The sequence below is a fragment of the Scyliorhinus torazame genome, chromosome 10 (assembly GCF_047496885.1).
Source record: "Scyliorhinus torazame isolate Kashiwa2021f chromosome 10, sScyTor2.1, whole genome shotgun sequence".
In the NCBI taxonomy this organism is placed as follows: domain Eukaryota; kingdom Metazoa; phylum Chordata; class Chondrichthyes; order Carcharhiniformes; family Scyliorhinidae; genus Scyliorhinus; species Scyliorhinus torazame.
In genome coordinates this window covers 52,009,159-52,028,667 of record NC_092716.1, presented here as the reverse complement: position 1 = coordinate 52,028,667, position 19,509 = coordinate 52,009,159, and the positions used below count along the sequence as shown (strand labels likewise).

General features: G+C 45.7%; 1 protein-coding gene across 5 annotated transcripts in view; it reads left to right on the top strand.

The window, feature by feature from the left end:
* dpy19l3 (dpy-19 like C-mannosyltransferase 3) overlaps positions 1-19,509 on the top strand; it is a 162,316-nt gene that overhangs the window by 130,995 nt on the left and 11,812 nt on the right. For 4 of the 5 annotated variants that reach the window (XM_072518120.1, XM_072518121.1, XM_072518119.1 and 1 more), the window contains 3 exons: positions 7,079-7,161; positions 10,685-10,817; positions 15,406-15,564. In XM_072518120.1, the coding sequence (XP_072374221.1) occupies positions 7,079-7,161; positions 10,685-10,817; positions 15,406-15,564 (375 nt within the window). Of the gene's footprint in view, positions 1-7,078; positions 7,162-8,324; positions 8,688-10,684; positions 10,818-15,405; positions 15,565-19,509 lie in introns of those variants that run through there. The other variant, XM_072518122.1, reaches the window with a different exon arrangement.

Genomic DNA, 19,509 nt, shown 5'->3' with positions numbered 1-19,509 from the left:
ATTGAGAATCATTTAAATTTTATTCTCTAATAAGTCCAGCTAGCAAAAGGACTCAAGAAGAAGCAATTTTGTAGACAATATAACTTTCAAATAATACAGAAGTGATTTTCTTGCTCACGGCAAACAGCTTGCAATAATTCAAGAGTTAGAAAGTGAAATATGAAAGACAGAGAGACACCGAATAGTTAAATCGAAGTATAGATTGATTCCGGAATGGAATATGGCCGTACGAACTATCACAGTTAGACTAAATCACATCAGTCTTTAGCCATCTATGTAATCCTAATTGGTTTGGGTTAGAAGTTTGATTCGATGTTTAGCTGTCTGTCTATAATGTGCAACATTAACTTGAAATGGTTCATTAATTAATTCTTCTATGTGCTGTGGAATGCGATTCAGTGCCGTTTTCACAAGCAGCCTGAACTGGATTATTGCTGACTTGACTGTTAAGACAATGGGTCCTTTAGGTTCTATGCTGTTGTCATGGACCCTGCCCTGTCTTTGGTCACTTTATCTTGCAAATGTATTTGTTAGCTGAATCAGAATGCTGTTTTAATCTATCTGTTTCTGTGTTCTGTTGAAGCTATGTTTTGCATGCTGACTATGTGTTTTCAAATGACCTGAGGTTATGAGTGAGTTTTAAAATGGTATTTTATAGACTAGGGACTTAATGCGAAATAGCTATCTTTTACCTATCGAAAATAGCTGGCTTCTACAGTCGGCATGCCAATGCACTGAGGTCAACACTCGTAGGGTGGTGGCTGCTATGGAGATATTGGCCCAAGAAATTGTGCCTATGCTACTGCAGGAGTTACACTCCCATCGATAGGCATTGATGGCATCCACAATGGCTACGCAAAAGGGGGCTAGGGGACTTTGATCTCCCTCCAGGTGCCGTTTCTCTTCGAGGAGTCAGCCAGGGGCCTTGGGAACCCATAGGGACGAGGGTCAGCAGCTGGACAGCCCCAGGCCATCCACCCAGATGGCTCCATGATTGTCCAAATCTGCTCTGCCTGTGGCTCCATCAACTTCAGCTGTGTAGACCAAGAAGAGGGCATCTGACCCACAGCAGAAGACTCAAAACAGGCCACCGCACTCCAGGATTTACCTCCAATGATATTGATGATTTTGTGAAGAAAAAGTGCAGACAAAAGCCATCTAAGTTGCCATGGATTGCAAACAACTGATGAAGAAAATCTAAAAAAAGAATGTACCTCTACCACATTCTCCAGTCAAAATTCTGTTCTTCAGAGAACATATGCTGGTCTGACATAATAGTTGGTAGCCACCTGCAGACAGTTATAATCGGTGAGTAACTGTTATCCCCCATCGCTCTTCACTGGCCTTCAGAAAGTCTCTTCAGGACAATTAAAGAACAGAATCCTGCCAGACAGTTGCTAACAATGCCACTGATATTAGACTTGGACTGGACATTCCACTTCATTGGTGTATATACTCCTGCACTGGACTTTTGCTGGCTCATTCTGTCCTGCTGGGCCTGCTGTGCTGCAGTCATATCATCAGCTGATTTCCCCATCCCATTGCTCATCAGACAGTTCATGTTTGCTCGCCTCAAGACACCGATATCGCAATATTGACCGTCTCCATCATCATGCTGCCAACAGTGCAAGCTTGATGTGGTCATACATTAAGGAGCACTACAGCAGTCTGGCAAGCAGTTATTTCGGGTTTCTGTGCCTTGCATTGTGTGAGCTGAGGATGGGCAGGGTCAGGAGGGCATTGACGTCATTGGGGATGGGGCTCAAAGTCATTGGGGTACAAATATACACAAAAAAAAAAGAACAAACTGTGGTTATGGTTTGGACCCTCAAAGATGTCAGTTTACTCAAGATATAAGTGTCAAGGCAGTTTCTTGGGTATCTTGCACATATTAGGTTAGGTTAATGGGTTATTGGGATAAGGTGGGGAAGTGCACTCGGGTGGAGTGTTGTCAGAGGGTTGGTGCAGACTCGGGCCGAATGGCCTCCTTCTGCACTGTAGGGATTCTGTGATATTTGCATGATTGTGCTTCTGGTGGTTACAGACCAGTTATACGTTGATCAAATACAAAACTTTCCTGTTTATAAATTGCACTGGCTCTTGTCAGGGATCTCTTCGAGCCGCATGAGTGCCGTGAATATCATCCTGTACCTTTGGGAATCCTGAAACAGCAGCAAATCCCAGTTCTCGGGCTGTCTGGCTAGCTTGATCTTTGGCAAAGTGCACTTAATCATTCACCTTGGCAAAGAGGACAGCCATCACCTCCTGTATGTACCTAAGAGTGGAAGCTTCAGAGATACCGGAGAGATCCTTCTTGCAACCCTGGAAGGAACCACTTGCATAGAGGTTAAGAACAGCGTTGACCTCTAGAGCTACTGTCGGAGAATGTCCTCCCAGTCCCCGCGACGGCAACTCTTGGATAATGTGGCAGACGTGATCCACCAGATCCCTAGACATGTTGAGGCATCAACGACACTGACTTTCTGGAGGAATGACGTGTGTCTCCTGTACACCCTTCATCTTATGAGCCACCTACACTCAGCACACCTTCGTCCCTATATCCTTAGTGGGGGGGTCCAGGTGATGCACATCCCTTTACCAAGCAGGGCGCCGACGTCTCACTCTTCTCTACCTTTCCTTCTGCCTGATGAAGGCGATGTTAAATACACCATTTATGGTCCTTGTTTTCTGCTGGAACATTGAAGAAAAACATGATTGATCAGAACCTTTGTCTAGATAGTACATTATCCTTCCAGTGTCAATCTTGGCTTTAAGTCTGGCATTAGTGTTAATTATGTCAAGAGTGGTGAAGATCTTACTCTTTTCTGTGGCGTTATCAACACTTGCAATAGAGTGTTGGAGGCTCTGTAGCTTCAGTGCTTTGATTGAACTCCAATTCATTCACCTTACTGATGTTCTTACTACTGGAGGATGGGGCTGCTGCTGCTGATGACAGGGGAGGCCTGATAGTTTGGATCTGCAGCATTTAGCAAAGTGGTTCCATTTCTTGCATCTTTTACCATGTGCAAAACAAGCTGTCCTGTTTGATGGGTGCTGACCACTGTAGTTGGAGCTGGACGCCCCCCTGTACTGGGAATACCTCTGTTTCCCACCTAAAATCTCTGCTTCATTTCTCAAATTGGTTATTCAACATACAGATACTGATGGTTGCTTGGAATTTGTCTTTTTCTCGCATCCGTTCCTTGTGAACTAAATCACACTATATTCTACAAACTACTTGATCTCTGATGAGGTCTTCAGTGAGAGTTCTGAACTCTTATTTCTTTGCCAGTATTTTTAGAGGGCCTTGTAGGATTTTGTTGACTCGTCTGCTTCCTGGTTTGTGGAATTGAACACATGTCTATCAAAGGTTAGGTTTTTTACTGGGAAGCAGATGTTCTTTAATTGTTTCAGGATTATCCTGGGGTCTTTTTCCTCCTCTGTCTGGAAAACAAACTACTCAAATTGTTCGATGGTTTTGGGGCCTGCAAAGTTTAATAGGGTAAAACCTGTAAGTTTTTGACTTGTCAGAGAGTGCAGTATGCAGTAAATACACCACTCCTGACACTTTTCAAAACTACCTGCAATACTTCATCAATGCCGAGTGGATTGATGCGGCAAAGTCCTTGTGCCATGTTGCCAACTCTTGACACCATGTAGAATGTTGTGGGTTCCTCAAATCACTGACATCGAGGACTTCCAGCAAAGGTAGTTTATTCCTAAACTCAACAGCTACATGCAATTCTTGTGCTCTGCCCAAGATCCCGAGGATAACTCACACGCTCTCGCCGAATGACCTCTTATGCAGCCGCATCATCATCACGTTCTCACGTGACCACTCAGTCTACTGTTTTAATGTGTAGTTATGCAGCCGACAACCACATTATATCTGTTGTAAATGTTGGTGTGTCTTGCTCTATGCAGATGACCTGCTCCTCTACATCTTGGACCCGCTGAACAGTATGGAAGGAATCATGGCACTCTTGAAAGAGTTTGGAGCCTTCTCGGGCTACAACCTTTTTTTTTTTTTAATGTTTTTATTGGGTTTTGTTGTACATGGTACAAGTACAAATATACACAAAAAACAAAAAAGAACAAACAAATAATGAGAAATGTTTTTTTTTTTTACAAAAAGCTCCTGGGTGGTGCCCCTAATGTTATTCACATTTTGGTCAGCTTTTTATTACTATTTGCATGAGCTTTGGCCATGGAGCATTCCTTTTTCCCGTTCTTTTTTCCTCCTTTTGCCTTGCTGTATTTGTGGTGGTCGTTGTCCTCCCCTGTGCTTTCTACCCTGTTTGTGATCCCCTCTTTTTTCGCCCTTTTGGTACCCCTCTATTGTTTCCCCTACCCCTCCCCCACCGTCCTCCCTTCTTCCATGCTACACCCTTTTTCTCGTTGGGTTTGGCTACCCCTTCTTGTTTCCCGGGTCTTCCCTCTCTCCCTCTTCTATAGTGTCAGCTACCTCTTCCTAGCTCCTCGCTACATAGTTGTTGGCCACAAACACGTCCCAGAACAATCGGATGAATGGCTCCCATGTTTTGAGGAAGCCACCTTCCGATCCATGGATGGCGAATTTGATTTTCTCCATTTGGGGAAATTCCGATAGGTCGGACAGCCAGTTTGCAGCTTTAGGTGGTGCATCTGACCGCCAGCTGAGCAGGATTCTACGGTAGGCGATCAGGGAGGTAAAGGGGTCCGCATGAACACGTCTGGCTGGTCTGATACCCGAAGACTGCCACTTACGGGCATTGCTCCACCCTCATCCCCACCACTTTGGACATTGCCTCGAAGATGGAACACACTCCCACACTCCCTGACAAGGAGAGTGCAGACGATCAAAATGAACGTGGTGCCCAGGTACCCCTTCCTACTTAGATCCATCCCGATCTATATCCCCAAGGCCTTCTTCAACTCCTGAACAAACTAATTTGGCATTCGTATTGGGGGGGGCGGGGGGAAGAATGCACGGATTCCAAAGAAGGTCCTACAGAAAACAAGATCCAGAGTGAGGGCTAGCCCTCCCAAACCTACAATTCTACCACTGGGCAGCAACAGCAGAAAGAGTAATGGGATGGATAAAGGAGCCAGCAGCCGAGTAGGTGCACGCGGAGGAGGCCTCCTGCAAGGGGACCTCTCTCCGGGCCCTCACCATAGCAGCACTCCCATCCCCAGCCAAAAAACACTCAAGCAGCCCAGTGGTGATAGCCACCCTCCAGTCCTGGAAACAGTTACGACAGCAATTTGGCCTGACCAAAATATCCGAAAAGGCTCCCATCTGCAATAACCACAGGTTCATGCCAGCACTCACGGACGCCACCTTTAAAAGATGGAGACGGGATGGGGGTAACATTGACTTTTAGAGACCTATACACCAACGGTAGGGTCACAACACTGGATGAAGTGACAGAGAGAGTTTTAATAGCAGGGGGCAACAAACTCGGGTACCTGCAGCTTATAAACTTCACACGAAAGGAGACAAGGACATACCCACGACCACTGCAACGGACACTATTAGAAGAACTACTGGACACAGACATTCTAGGCAGAGGGAACTGTAGCGAGATGTACAGATGACTGATAAAGAGGGCTGACACCAAACTGGACGTGACGAGGAGGAAATGGGTGGAAGACCTGGGTTTTGAAAGAGGGTGGAGACTCTGGATCGAAGCACTACATAGGGTCAACTCCACTTCCACATGCGCAAGGCCTAATGCAACTAAAGATGGTACATAGAGCCGACTTAGCCAGAACCCGAATGAGTAGGTTCTTCCCGGAGGTGGACGGCAGATGTGAATGGTGCCAAGGAAGCCCGGCCAACCACGCCCACATGTTTTGGTCTTGGTCCAGACTTGCTGGGTTCTGGACAGCCTTCTTCGAGGCAATGTCCAAAGTGGTGGGGATGGGGTGAAGCCATGCCCGAAAGAGGCAGTCTTCAAGATATCATCTCTTCATGGGGAGGAGGGCCGACGCCCTTGCCTTTGCCTCCCTGATCGCCCGGAGGAGAATCAGCAGCACCACCCGAAGCTGCAAACTGGCTGTCCGACCTGTCGGAATTTCTCCAAATGGAGAAAATCAAATTTGCCACCCGAGGGTCGGAGGAGGGCTTCTACAAAATATAGGAGCCATTCACTCGTTTAGTCCAAGACCTGTTTGTAGCCAACAACTAGGAAGCCGAAGATCAGGGGAGGGTAGCTGAGACACAGTAAGGTAGGGAGGGGGGAGGGGAGGGGGGGGCGGTACACAAGGGACTCAACCCAGCCCAGCAGAGGAACCAGGAGACACTGGGGGGCAGGGGTAACAATAGTTGGAACCAGAGGGAAGAAAAGCTGAGGGAAACCCAGTGGGGAGCGAAATACAGTGGACCACAATTACTACGGCAAACACTACAAGGAAGGTGTAAAAGTAAAGGAATGGTCCTTAAAACAATCTTGATGTAAATAATTCTAGTATTACTCCTTATATACTCTCTTGCATTACTCACACTGTTTGTACATATTTCTATTTGTTTTGTACACCAAAAACGCAATATAAAAAATTTTGAAAAAGTAAATATTGGTTTGTTCATCTGCAATTTCAGTTCTGTCCTATCTAAGTAAATTGTCAACATATTAATAAGTGATCTACTATGAGCATATAACACTGCATTTTCTGAATTAACTTTGTTACATTGCCTTGTTTTCGGTAGGATTTTGTTAATTATATAGTGTGTATGTGTGTGTGGATGTATATTTGTGTGTGGTATAAGTACTTGGTATGTTACCAATGTAGTGTGCATAAGTGAAATCAGCTGAAGAGACGTGTGCGTTTTCCCCATATTGGAAGTGGCTGCTGGGTTGTTGCCTCCAGTGGCTACTGCATCAATGTGTATGAATACATTGCAGTGGTTTGTTTCACATTGATCAAACCTCAATCCTCTGATAACCCTAATCCCTATGAGCATGTCAGATAGTGGCATTCCCAGAGGCTTTCTTTTGTTACCACATCTGCTTTTTTTCAGCTGGAGGTATAGGCTAGTAAGATGGGAGTTGTGAACAGAAACATTATATTTGTAACTTTGGTTCTCTTGTTCTTGTAGTTCTGGCCAAAGATAATGACTGAACTGTCAGAACTGAGGGAATTTTATGATCCTGATACAGTTGAATTAATGAACTGGATCAAGTAAGTTAAATAATTTTCACCTCTAAAATGGCATTTGAATTTTTAATTTTAATGTTGTTAAAAATTTCTTATCCATAACAAATCATAACTTGTATTTTGTGCTTTTAAGTTTGTGCTTTTACAGTTAATTGGTTTTGATTGTCCAGATTAAGACAACAGTCTATTAAATACTGGGCAAGATTTTCCATTTGGGAGGAACGATTGACGCCGGAATTGAATTGCATGCAGTTCGTGTTCCCATTGGGGCCGCGATTTGTGGAGCAATTCAGGACATGCTAATGGGCCAGCACTTTACCCATGTGAATCTAGAACAATTCTCATTCCCACCGGTGTCAGATTCGATGGGGCTGGAATTGGTGCTGGAGAGCTTGAGAAGCTAGAACTTCTTTTAAGCACTCCACTCCCCATACACTCTCATTCGACCAAGAAGATGGCAGCAAGGAGACCAGCCCCCCCCCGGGTCCTGGACCCAGACCTTGAGAGGATGCTGGATGCAGTGGGACACCCTCTTTCCCCAGGGTGGGCTGGAGGTTCCAGCCTGCTATTGCTAAGTGGGCCTGGGAAGAATGTGATCGAGGTGGTGAATGCAGCAGCCTCACCAGGCGGACTGGAACAGTGCAGAAAGAAGGTGAATGACCTCCTTAGGACAGCTTAGCTGAGTCACCACCTCTGTTCCCCTGGCATCACTCCTGTCCCTCACTCCTCACATCACACCCGCCTCCCCTAGAGGCCAGTCAAAACTAACCTGCCTGCATCTATCTCACATCCCACCCTGCACCAAAGCCCAACACCTGTATTGACCTCTTTGGCCAGGTGCCTTGCCCACCAACCCACAAACTACAGACCTCCCCGCGTGTAACTCGTCTAATTGCATCTCACCATGTCCTTTATGCGTCCCCTTGGGAAAGGCAGCCCATAATAGACGAGAGCGGGAGAAGACCAGAGTTGGCGTACCGGACCTCAGGGCTCTCACCCCCGCGGAGCAGAGGGTACTGGAAGTAGACAGGGAGGTGCAGGAGAGGGCCATCTTGGATGTGGAGGTCGACATGCGACAATCTAGTGAGCTGCCAATGCAAAATGATGTCCCTATAGCAAGTGAGTCACCCCTCTCCCCAGACCACTCCTTTCCAAGATCTCACTGTCTCTTGTCTTTTGTCTTGCAGGATTACCATCAGACTGTACAGGCCTATCTGGGCTACCTCGTCCCCAGCCAGATGCCTCACCCCGGAGCACCAGTCCGGGAAAGACTGACTTTTGGTCATTTCTCTCACCTACACCCTCCACCATCTTAGATGCTATCACCTTGCTGGGGCATTTTAGCGATGAGCCTCCTGGGTCACCTTCTGGTGCACATGTCATACATGCTGCAGGATATCAGGTGGAGGTAGAGACACACGAGGGAGCGGACAATCGGAGGGCTGCCCGATTCGAGGAAGCATCTGCAGTCCTGAAAGGTTTTGTGCTTCTGGAGATGCAGATGCACAGCTAGGATTTACATGAGGGTGTGTCAGCAACGTTCCAGACCTGCAGGTACAACTGGAGGAGTCCAACCCAACCACCTTCAGGTGCAGGAGATCGAGCCGACAATGCATGGTACCCAGGCCAACACTGACTGATGGCACCCGCAATGGAAGTCTTGGGTTAAGAAATCAGAGCCATGGGTGAAGACATCCAAGGCTTGGGGCAATCTGTACAGTCGATGGCTGAGGCTCGGCAAGGGAGCCCAGTCACAGGCAAACATGTACCAGGCCCACACGGACCTTGCTGTGGCACTTCAGTGCTTGGCCTATTCGCAAAAGGTCATGGCTGAGGGCATCGAGAGCATTGGCCAGGCACTGACTGACCTAGGCCAGTCCCAGAGGTCTGGGGCATCCGGACAGGCATCATTAGCCAAGACCTCAGCAAGTAACCCTTGTTTCCCAAGAGCCTACCCCTTGCCTGAGGGAGTGCCTCGAAGGTGTCAGGAACGCTGAATTTACCACAATGTATGCATCATGTGTGCTGCCTGGATATTTGGCGCAGAAGTGCATGATGTGCAACTGGTGGTCACCCAACAAATGCACAGTCAGGGAGTGGAATCACTTCCAATTGATGAAGGGCATCCTCTGATGAGCTGGTGCTCGTAGGGGGACATGTGCTCCTTAGATCATCCCCTGGACCAAAGGCATGATAGCAATGGTGGCAAATCCTGATGCCCAGGCATCCTGGTGTGCCTGGTCCAGACTGAAGTTTATATAGTCCGCAGCCACGCCTCCACCTCGTGCGCGAGGTAGGGCTGATACAGCTGAAGGTGGTATACAGTGCACGCCTCACAAGGACGAGGATGAGCCAGCTATTTGAGGGGGTAGACGATGTGTGTAAACATTGCGAGGGGGGCCCCGCAAACCATATTCATATGTTTTGGTCCTGTCCAAAGCTGGAGGATTGCTGGAAGGAGGTTTTTAGGGCAATCTCTAAAGTGATGCACGTGAAACTGGACCCGGGCCCTCGGAAGGCCAAATTCGGGATGTCGGACCAGCCGGGGTTGGAAACGGGTGCGGAGGCAGATGTTGTAGCCTTCGCCTCGTTGATCGCCCTAAGGCAGATCCTGTTGGGATGGAGATCAACCTCTCCACCCTGTGCCGTGGCATGGCATGGGGACTTGCTGGAATTCTTGACTCTTGAGAAGGTAAAATTTGAACTGAGGGGAAGGATGCAGCGGTTCTACAATTCATGGGCGTTATTCATTATGCACTTTCGAGAATTGGATTACATCAAACATTAAGGGGTGGTTGGGAGAGTTGGGGGGGAGGGGGACTGTATGTGTTAATGGTGACTATGGGTGATTCCCGATTCCTTTTTGTTATTTGTTTATGTTAACATGCGGGCTGCTCTTTGGGGGTTTGGTGGGAGGATGGGATTGTTGTTATTGATATGGGGATTGACATTGCACTCGTTATTGATTATTGTTTATTGTTGGTGGGTGTAAATTTGGGAGAAAATCTGAAAAAGGAGAATTTTAAAAATATATAGTCCGCAGCCCGGGTCCGCAGCCCGGGAGCATAGGATATCCGTGACTGCGCGGATGCAATTGTGTGCGGATGTCTGAGAGATCCCAGACAGTTCCTGCTCGGCCTCTGGAAAGACTCAGAGGCATAAACGTTCAGGCGACTGCCACCTTGACAGCCACCGGGAGTGGGTATCCGCCTTCATACTGCCATGGTGCCAGTACACCACCATCTGTTCTCAGTTTCATCGTCTCCAGTTGCTGCCAGTTTACCAGATGCAAAATATCCACGTTGATGTCCCAATATACAGGCAACCTCAGTACTGTGTTTCCTATTTTGATTCTAGTTTTCGAAGTGTGTGCTTTAACAATAGTATTTCTGGTGGCATCAGGGAGATGCTTCCTGCTGCCATTTTGTTTGAAGAATTTAACTTCTGTTCATTTTTAAATAAAGTTAGCAAAGAATGCTGGCGTATAAATAAACCTGTATACCAGTGGTTAGTATATTGTTGGCTGTTTTCCTTTCTTTCCCCAAAGGTCAAAAACTTCTAAAAATGCAGTGTTCGCTGGAAGTATGCAGCTATTAGCAGGGGTCAAGTTGTGCACTGGGAGAACCATAACAAATCACCCTCATTATGAAGACAAAAAGTTGCGAGAAAGAACAAAACAGGTACGTATCTCCTATTCAGTGGATCAGATTACATCCTTGTAACAGAAGAGGATTTAATTCCCAGAGTAGGTTCTGTTTCCTTATCTCAAATCCATTTTTCTACCTCTGCTGTACTCCAAACTGATTCGGGTTTTGGGCGAGCCTGTATGTACACTGGGACAGCTGCTTTGATTTCATTAGGAACCTCTTAGGAGTCGGTTGTGTTAACAGTGGGTTCCTGGGGGGAAAGAACTCCGGGTACTGGTGAGGGAACAGTGACAGCTGTTGATATAATGTTAAATTATATTGTTAAGATACTTTGTAAACACTCAGTCATCAGCTTCATTAAATTAGTCATACACACGCCCACAGCCACAACCTGCTTTACAGAATACCACAATAGACAATAGAAATATTAAAAAATTGGGTGGCACGGTGGCGCAGTGGTTAGCACTGCTGCTTCATGCCACCGAGGACCCCAGTTCAATCCCGGCCCCAGGTCACTATCCCTGTGGAGTTTGCACATTCTCCATGGGTCTCACCCCCACAACCCAAAAGATGTGCAGGGTAGGTGGATTGGCCACTCTAATTGCCCCTTAATTGGAAAAAAATAATTGGGCGCTTTAAATTTATTTTTAAAAAGCTTTACCTGGAAGAGGTGGGGCGAGGTTTCTATGTCTGGGCGGAGGCCAGGTGAAGGGCTTAGCACTTGCCTGCTGACTTTGAGATGGAGGAAAAGCTATAAAGGACATGATAATATAATAATAATAACCTTTTATTGTCACAAGTAGGCTTACATTAACACTGCAATGAAGTTATTGTGAAAATTCCCTAGTCACCACATTCCGGCGCCTGTTCGGATACACTTGGGAGAATTCAGAGTGTCCAATTCGCCTAACAAGCACATCTTTCAGGACTTATGGGAAGAAATCGGCGCATCCAGAGGAAACCCACGCAAACATGGGGAGAACGTGCAGACTCCCCACAGACAGTGACCCAAGCGGGAATCGAACCTGGGATCCTGGCGCTGTGAAGCAACGGTGCTAACCACTGTGCTACCTAATATACTCACCCATTCACTGAGATGTCAATAATGCAGGCAATTCTGCCTTTGTAATTGCTCTGATCCAGGTGAAGAGAAAGAGGGCCTGTTGCCAGTTGACTTTTAAAAACGGTCCCAGGACCTGCGACCTGAAGTGCAGGGTGGGCAAATTCCTATCCTCCCCACCATGAGAATCGCGAAGCTCCTTGCTGATGCATAATTAATAAGATTGCAAGTGTTCACCCACCCAGTCGCCCAGTGGGGATCATGCAAACCTTCCTGCCCGCCACCCGACTAAGTCTCCAAAATTGAAAATTCCATCCAATGTCTGTTGATACTCTGCAAAGGTCTATAAAGGTCTATGGTGGAACACTTTGATTGCACTGAGTTAGCACTGCTGCCTCACGGCGCTGAGGTCCCAGGATCGATCCCGGCCCTGGGTCACTGTCCGTGTGGAGTTTGCACATGTTTCCCGTGTTTGCGTGGGTTTCACCCCCACAACCCAAAGGTATGCAGGGTAGGTGGATTGGCCACACTAAATGACCCCTTCATTGGAAAAAATGAATTGGGTACTCTAAATTTTTTTTTTTTAAATAAATGGAGGAAGGTTCTGTTAAGGTTTGAATTTTGATGCTAAACTGTGTAGCTAGATCGTAAATGTTGAGCTTTCAGGTGAAATTAAGTGGATGGACTAAAGAACAATAGGCGGAATATACTGTGGGTAAAAATAAGGAAATGTGAAACTTTTGTGCATGTGGATGATGTGCACTTTGACAGATGTAGAAAATGGGGAAAGATTGCATGTGTTTGCTTACTGCAAGTACCTGGATATTTAAAGCATTATTAATAAGAGAATAAGGCATTGGAGGCCATGCCCCTCAAAGGTTTTGAAAAATATATTTTATTCGCTACACTTTCATCATTTTCACCATACAAAGAAAGAAAACAAAAACAGAACCAAAACAATATAAAACCTAAAACATAGACTCATAAAACGAAAACAAGGGAAGACCTTCTTTGCAAAATCTCGAACCTGCAGATATCTAAACCCTTCTCCCTGCGCCAACCCATACTTCCCTCCCAACTGCTGTTTAGCACAGGGCTAAATCGCTGGCTTTGAAAGCAGACCAAGGCAGGCCAGCAGCACGGTTCAATTCCCGTAACAGCCTCCCCGAACAGGCGCCGGAATGTGGCGACTAGGGGCTTTTCACAGTAACTTCATTGAAGCCTACTCGTGACAAGCGATTTTCATTTTCATTTCATTTCACTCCTCCAAGCACGTGAATCATCCCCGAAGAAACATCCTTCACCCACACTCCACCAGGCCCTTATCCTTCTTTAACAGCAGGGAAATCAAAGCCTGCCCTAACGTCTAAGGCAAGACGCCCCTACCTATTGCATCTTCAAACTTTCCCACCATCAGCGACGCCAACTTATCCTTAAACTTCTTATACTATTCCACTGGGAACCCATCCGGCCCCGCCACCTTCTCTGACTGCATCCTCCCACTTGCCCTTCACCTCTTGCTCCCCCATAGACCCCTCCAACCCTTCCCTGTCCTCTTCGCCCAGCCTCGGGTACTCCAACCCGTCCAGAAACTCCCTCATCTCTCGCTCCTCTCCTGGTGGCTCCAACCCTTACAACATCTTATAGAACTCTTCAAAACCTTTATTGATCTGCTCCAGGGCCACCACCAACTTCCCCATCTTATCCTACACTGAACTATCTCCCTCACTGCCGCCTCTCTCCGGAGCTGGCCAGCCAACATATAACATGCCTGCTCCCATGCTCACCCTTCTCAACTGGCGCACTGCTTTCCCCATGGCCAACTGGCCGAACTTCCCCCTGGCCAGAAGGGCCGGGTTCAGGTCCCCCGTGTACCTCCTATCCACCTCCAGCATTTCCTCTGTCAATTTTTGCCGCTCCTCTCTCTCCTCCTTGTCCACCTTAGCCTTAAACAAGATTGACCCCCTTACTACTGCCTTCAGAGCCACCCAAACCACCAACTGCAAAACGTCCCCTGTGCAATTAAACCCCACATATTCCTCAATCACCTTCCCAAACATGATCGAAGCATTCAAATAAGGAGTTCCAGGAAAGATGGACACTGATTGGGGAGCGACAGCACACTTAAGGACTTTAAAGAGGAATGTGAGATTGGAAATAGGCAGTAGTTTGCAAAGTCTAATGAGACAATGACTGGGATGATGACAGCAGATTTTCAAGGAGAGAAAGATATTGGGCAAATTTCTTGGTAATTGGTTCACAGGAGGCGGTGACGGGTCTCACGGCAAGATAAATTTGAAGAGGACATGAGCGTTGATAGAAGAGAAACTAGACAAAATTGTGAGTTCAGAACTAGGACAATGCGGACACCTTTGATAAACTGGCCCGAGTCTACAGAGGGATACAGACAGGTTAGCTGAGAGGGCAAAAACTTGGCAGATGGAATATAAATGTGGGAAAATGTTTGGTGGGGGGGGGGTGGGGGGGGTCCTTGTGCATAAATCACAAAAATCTAGCATGCAGGTTCAGCAGGTAATTGGGAAGGCAAATGAAATGTTGCCATTTATTTCAAAGGGAATAAAGTATAAAAATAGGGAAGTCCTGCTAAAGCGATACAAGGCACTAATTATACCACACCTAGGATACTTAAAGCTTTGGTCCCCTTATCTAAGGAAAGATGTACTGGCATTGCAGGCAGTCTAGAGAAGGTTCACTAGGTTGATCCCAGTTATAGAGAGATTTTCTTATGAGGAGAGGTTGAGTAATTGGGCCTGTACTTATTGGAGCTTAGAAAAATGAGAAGTGACCTTATTGAGGCAGGATTCTCGTGGGGGAAAGGACAGGTAAATGCTGAGAGGATGTTTCCTCTTGTGGGGAAAATCTAGGATCAGAGAACATAATCTCAGAGTAAGGGGCCACCCATTTAAGACCGAGATGAGGGGGGATTTCTTCTCTGAGGGTAGTGGATCTGTGAAATTCTTTACTGTTGTAGAGCCTGGGTTAAGTATGTTCAGAACTGAGATAGACAGATTTTTAATATGTAAGGAATCAAAGGTTAATGGGGATAAGGCAAGAAAGTGGAATTGAGGATTATATCAGACCAGCTATGATCTCATTGACTGGCAGAGCTGACTCGATGGGCAGAGTGCCTACTTCTGCTCCTATGTCTTATGGATAGGTTAGGTGAAGTGAGAGAAACAATAGAGGAAACTGACCAGGCGTTCTCTATCTTAGTGACAAATTTAACCATGAGCTTCTTGCAATTGTTGTTGGAGGTAAATGTGGAAAAGGGTTATCTTATACAGGTTTAAGCAAACAGGTCAGAATATATGATTAGTGTTCTGGAATCACCTCAAATAATCATGTGAGAATATAAGTTTTAATTTTTTGAAGCATTCAGTTGTAGCTATTCGGTTCTTTCACCCAATTAAGTATGGCAGGAAGAATTCCCGACAGAATATACCGGAGTGTGGTTAGTTAGAAGGAGCCAAATGGCCTTCAGTAATTTTGTATTTTAAGTTTCAAATGAGTTGACGCTATTTATGTCACCCTTCTCTAAAGATCTATCAGATTTACTCCAGGAGTTCCCCAGAAGAGGTGTACAGTATCCTACGATTGTATGGAACAGACTACATCCTCCTCGAAGATAGTATTTGTTATGAAAGAAGGCACAGCAGAGGCTGTCGTTTGAGAGACCTGCTTGATATCGCAAATAGTCATGTAAGTATCATTTATTAGTCTTGCCTGCTAAAAGGCCCTTTTGAAAGAATTGACATGATTTGTTATATTTCAGTTCATAGCTTTAAATAACATCTAGCAAATCCTACTTGACAACTCAATAAAACACATTAAGGATAGTTTCATGCTATAATGGTATATCAGCTTGTCATTTTAGGCAATGTCTGGTATTTTCTTCTTCTGAACTCCCAAGACTGTGTTTCTGTCCTGGAGCCTGAAATATACAAGTCATTGACCTCGCAATTTGAAGTGGCAATATTACTTGCATTGGATTGGATTTGTTTATTGTCATGTGTACTGAGGTATAGTGAAAAGTATTTTTCTGCGTGCAGCTCAATCAGAACATTTGTACATGAAAAGAAAATACATAATAGGGCCATACAAGGCACACAATGTAAATACAGAGACACCGGCATCGGGTGAAGCATACAGGAGTGTAGTATTAATCAGATCAGTGCATAAGAGGGTCGTTTAAGAGTCTGGTAACAGCGGGGAAGAGGCTGTTTCTGAATCTGTTTGTGCGTGTTCTCAGACTTTAGTATATCCTGCCCGATGGAAGTAGTTGGAAGAGTGAGTAAGCCAGGTGGGAGGGTCTTTGGATGTGAATTTACGCACTAGGTACTTGAGCTGCATTTTAAAGACTTAGACTGTGGCACAGAGATTGCAATTATTAGCAAATTTCATATTGCATGTTACAAGAGGCAGATTCTTTTGAAATACTTAACACGCCAAATAGTAATTGCTCTTTTTTATCAGTGTTTTGTTCTTCCTGATGCCAGGCCAATTATCTATTTAGCTAGCTAATTTGTCATTAAAGATTAAGGTTCAGTGAATGAAAATCAACACTTCTGGTTCCTGAAAATCCAAATAAATTGTATCAGATTCTCACCATTCATTAGTTCAGTTATCTTCCCAGAACTAAGAGCAGATTTAACAGCTTGAGAATATAAGGACCACTGTCAGATGATTCCAAAAGGGCTGCAGGATCAGTAGGACCTGGGTGTATAAGTATAACCAAAAAGATAATGCTGGACAATCTCAGCAGGTCTGGCAGCATCTGTAGGGTGGGAAAAGAGCTAACGTTTCGAGTCCAATGACTCTTTGTCAAAGCTAACAGACAGAGAAAGTGGGAAATATTTATACTGTGGAGTGAGAATGAAAGATGAGTCATAGCCACAGAAACTGCGTGTATGCACAGCATTGAAAGTAGGAGTGGTTGACAGAACAGTTAATAAAGCATATGACATCTTGGGCTTTATTAATAGTGGCATAGGTTACAAAGAAAGGAATTTATGTATATGACACTGGTTGGTCCTCAACTGGAGTATTGCATCTCGTTCTAGGCACCACATTTAGGAAGGATATGAAAGCATTAGAAAGAGTGCAGAAAATGTTCAAAAGAATCGTCCCAGAGATGAGGAACTTCAGTTGCCTGGACAGATTGGCAAAGCTGGGACTGTTCTCCTTGGAGAAGAGAAGGCTGAGAGGACATTTGATAGAAGCATTCGAAATCATGAGGGGCCTGGACAGAATGGTTAGGGAGAAACTGTTCAGATTGTTGGAAGGATCTAGAACAATAGGGCACAGATTTAAGATAATTAGCAAAAGAAGAAATGGCAACACGGGGAAAAACGTTTTTAGTGCTGTAAGTGGTTAGGTTCTGGAATGCACTGCCTGTGGTGAAGGTAGGTTCAGTCAAGACATTCAAAAGGGACTTAGATCATTATCTGAAAAGGAAAAATGTGACAGGCTATGGGGGAAAGGCGGGGTGTGCCACAAGGCAAATTGCTCCTCCAAAGGGTCATGACAGGCAAACTGGCCTCCTCTGCGCTGTATCCATTCTGTGGTTGTATGAATAGAAGAGAAAATTAGATAGGTCAATTAATCACACCAAACTTGGTTTGTAAATACTTGTAGATTCCAGAGAGAGAGGAAGATTGACAATGGTTTGAGTTTCGCTCCCAGGAAAGAATATTGAAATGCATTGTGTGCAGGCTTTATCTCAAAGAGTTTTACAGCACGGAAAGGGACCCTTCAGACTATCGTGTCAGCTGGAGTCCTCTCAGTGATCGAAGTAGATAGAATATCAGTAAGTTTTAAGAAGATGTCCATTGCATGTGAGAGAGGTTTGTCTTTAAAACAAGTGAAAGAAAAATTTAATTTGGAAGTGCAGAGATCAAGATATGGTGATGTACCCATTTTGCTGCAAAATGAATGGGTAGTGTATGCTTTAAGAATGTGCAATCTGAAGAAAGCTGACAAACCTTAAATTATGAGCAAAAGGGTGGATTAAAACTAAATGCTGCGTGGATGTTGTTAAAGAAGAAACAAAAGAGAGAGGAAAGGAGAGCCATGAGTTGATGGGAAAAGAATTGGGGGTGATCCATTAACTAGATTGCAAGTAAAGGTAACTGGATTAGAGGTCCATGCAAATAAATGACTAAAATGTCCTAAAAGCAACTTTTTTTTGTCAGTTCTCTTTATTGATTTCCAAAAGTGGAAAGGAGCAGGTAAACAAAGTACAATACAGTACCATACCACAAACAGACAAACAAATAAAAAAAAGTTTACAAAACAAAACAGAAAAATTGCCTGTCAACAGTAATTAACTCTTCAAAGAAAGAGACAACAGATTGCCATCTATTAAATGAATTGTCAGTGGATCCTCTTATGGCATACTTAATCTTCTCCAAATATAGAAAAGACATTAAGTCTTCCAACCAGGATGAAGCATTGGGTGGCTAGGGGGACTTCCAAGTTAATAAAATACACCTGCGGGTTATTAATGAAGTAAATGCAATGACGTCTGCCTCAAACTTAATGAAACTGACCAGTGCAGATGAGACTCCGAATATGGCTATCAAAGGGCAAGGCTGTAGGTCAATATCCAGAACTTTGGAAAGAGTATCAAAGAAGAATGATCAAAACCCGGCCAACTTTGGGCACGACCAGAACATGTGGGTATGGTCTGCAGGGGCGAGTGAGCACCTGTCACATTTGTTGCATGTGTTAAGAGAAAGAAAATATCGACTTCCGGGTGCGGCTGTGCAGAGCTAGGTCGCATATTCGGTAGCTCCCGCTTGGAACGGACTTTTGGGCTCTTTTACAGGGCCCCCACGGCATTTGTTTGACATTTCCCGGTGTGGGAAGAAGGCTGCAGCATTCCCCTGACAGTGTCCCCCAGGAGTGTTGTGTCTTTTGGCTGCCAGACCCGGCAGAAACAGTAAAGGATTTGGCTTTGGCTGCCGGTTTAGACAAGGGCCTCTTCCAGCATGCAGGCGGGGGAAGGGCAAGCTTAAAGCTGCAATCTGACTTGACTCTATCAAAGGTGAATTCTAGCAGCAGAGGGAACAACTGTGAAAGGATCTACCAGGGCCATTGAAGAAGCAGGGACGAGGCTTCCAGTGGCGGCCATGGAGGAGTAGGTTGCGCATTCGGCAGCTCCCGTCTGGAACTGACTCTCAGACCTTTTTCAGGAGTTTCCATAGACTTTTTAAACGGACCAGAGGTGTAACGGCCAAAGGAGCGGCACTGGAGCAACGGGAAAAGCGAGGGAAAGAAAACAAAATGGCGACGGCCAGGGACAAAGGGGAGCTGCAGGAGTTCATCAAGCGCTGCTTCGAGGAGCAGCGCGAGGAGATGCGCAAGGAGATGTTGGCGCCTATGCTTTCGGCAATTGAAGGACTCTGGATCACCCAGAAGGTCCACGAAGCTAAGATCCAGGAGGTACAGAAAAGAGTCAGTCAGAACGAGGACGAGCTCGTGGGCCTGGCGGTGAGAGTGGAGCAGAACGAGGCGCTACACAAGAGATGGGCGGGAAGACTCGAAGACCTGGAGAACAGGTCGAGGAGAAAGAATCTGCGAATCCTGGGTCTCCCTGAGGGAGTGGAGGGGGCTGATGCCGGGGCATACGTGAGCACGATGCTC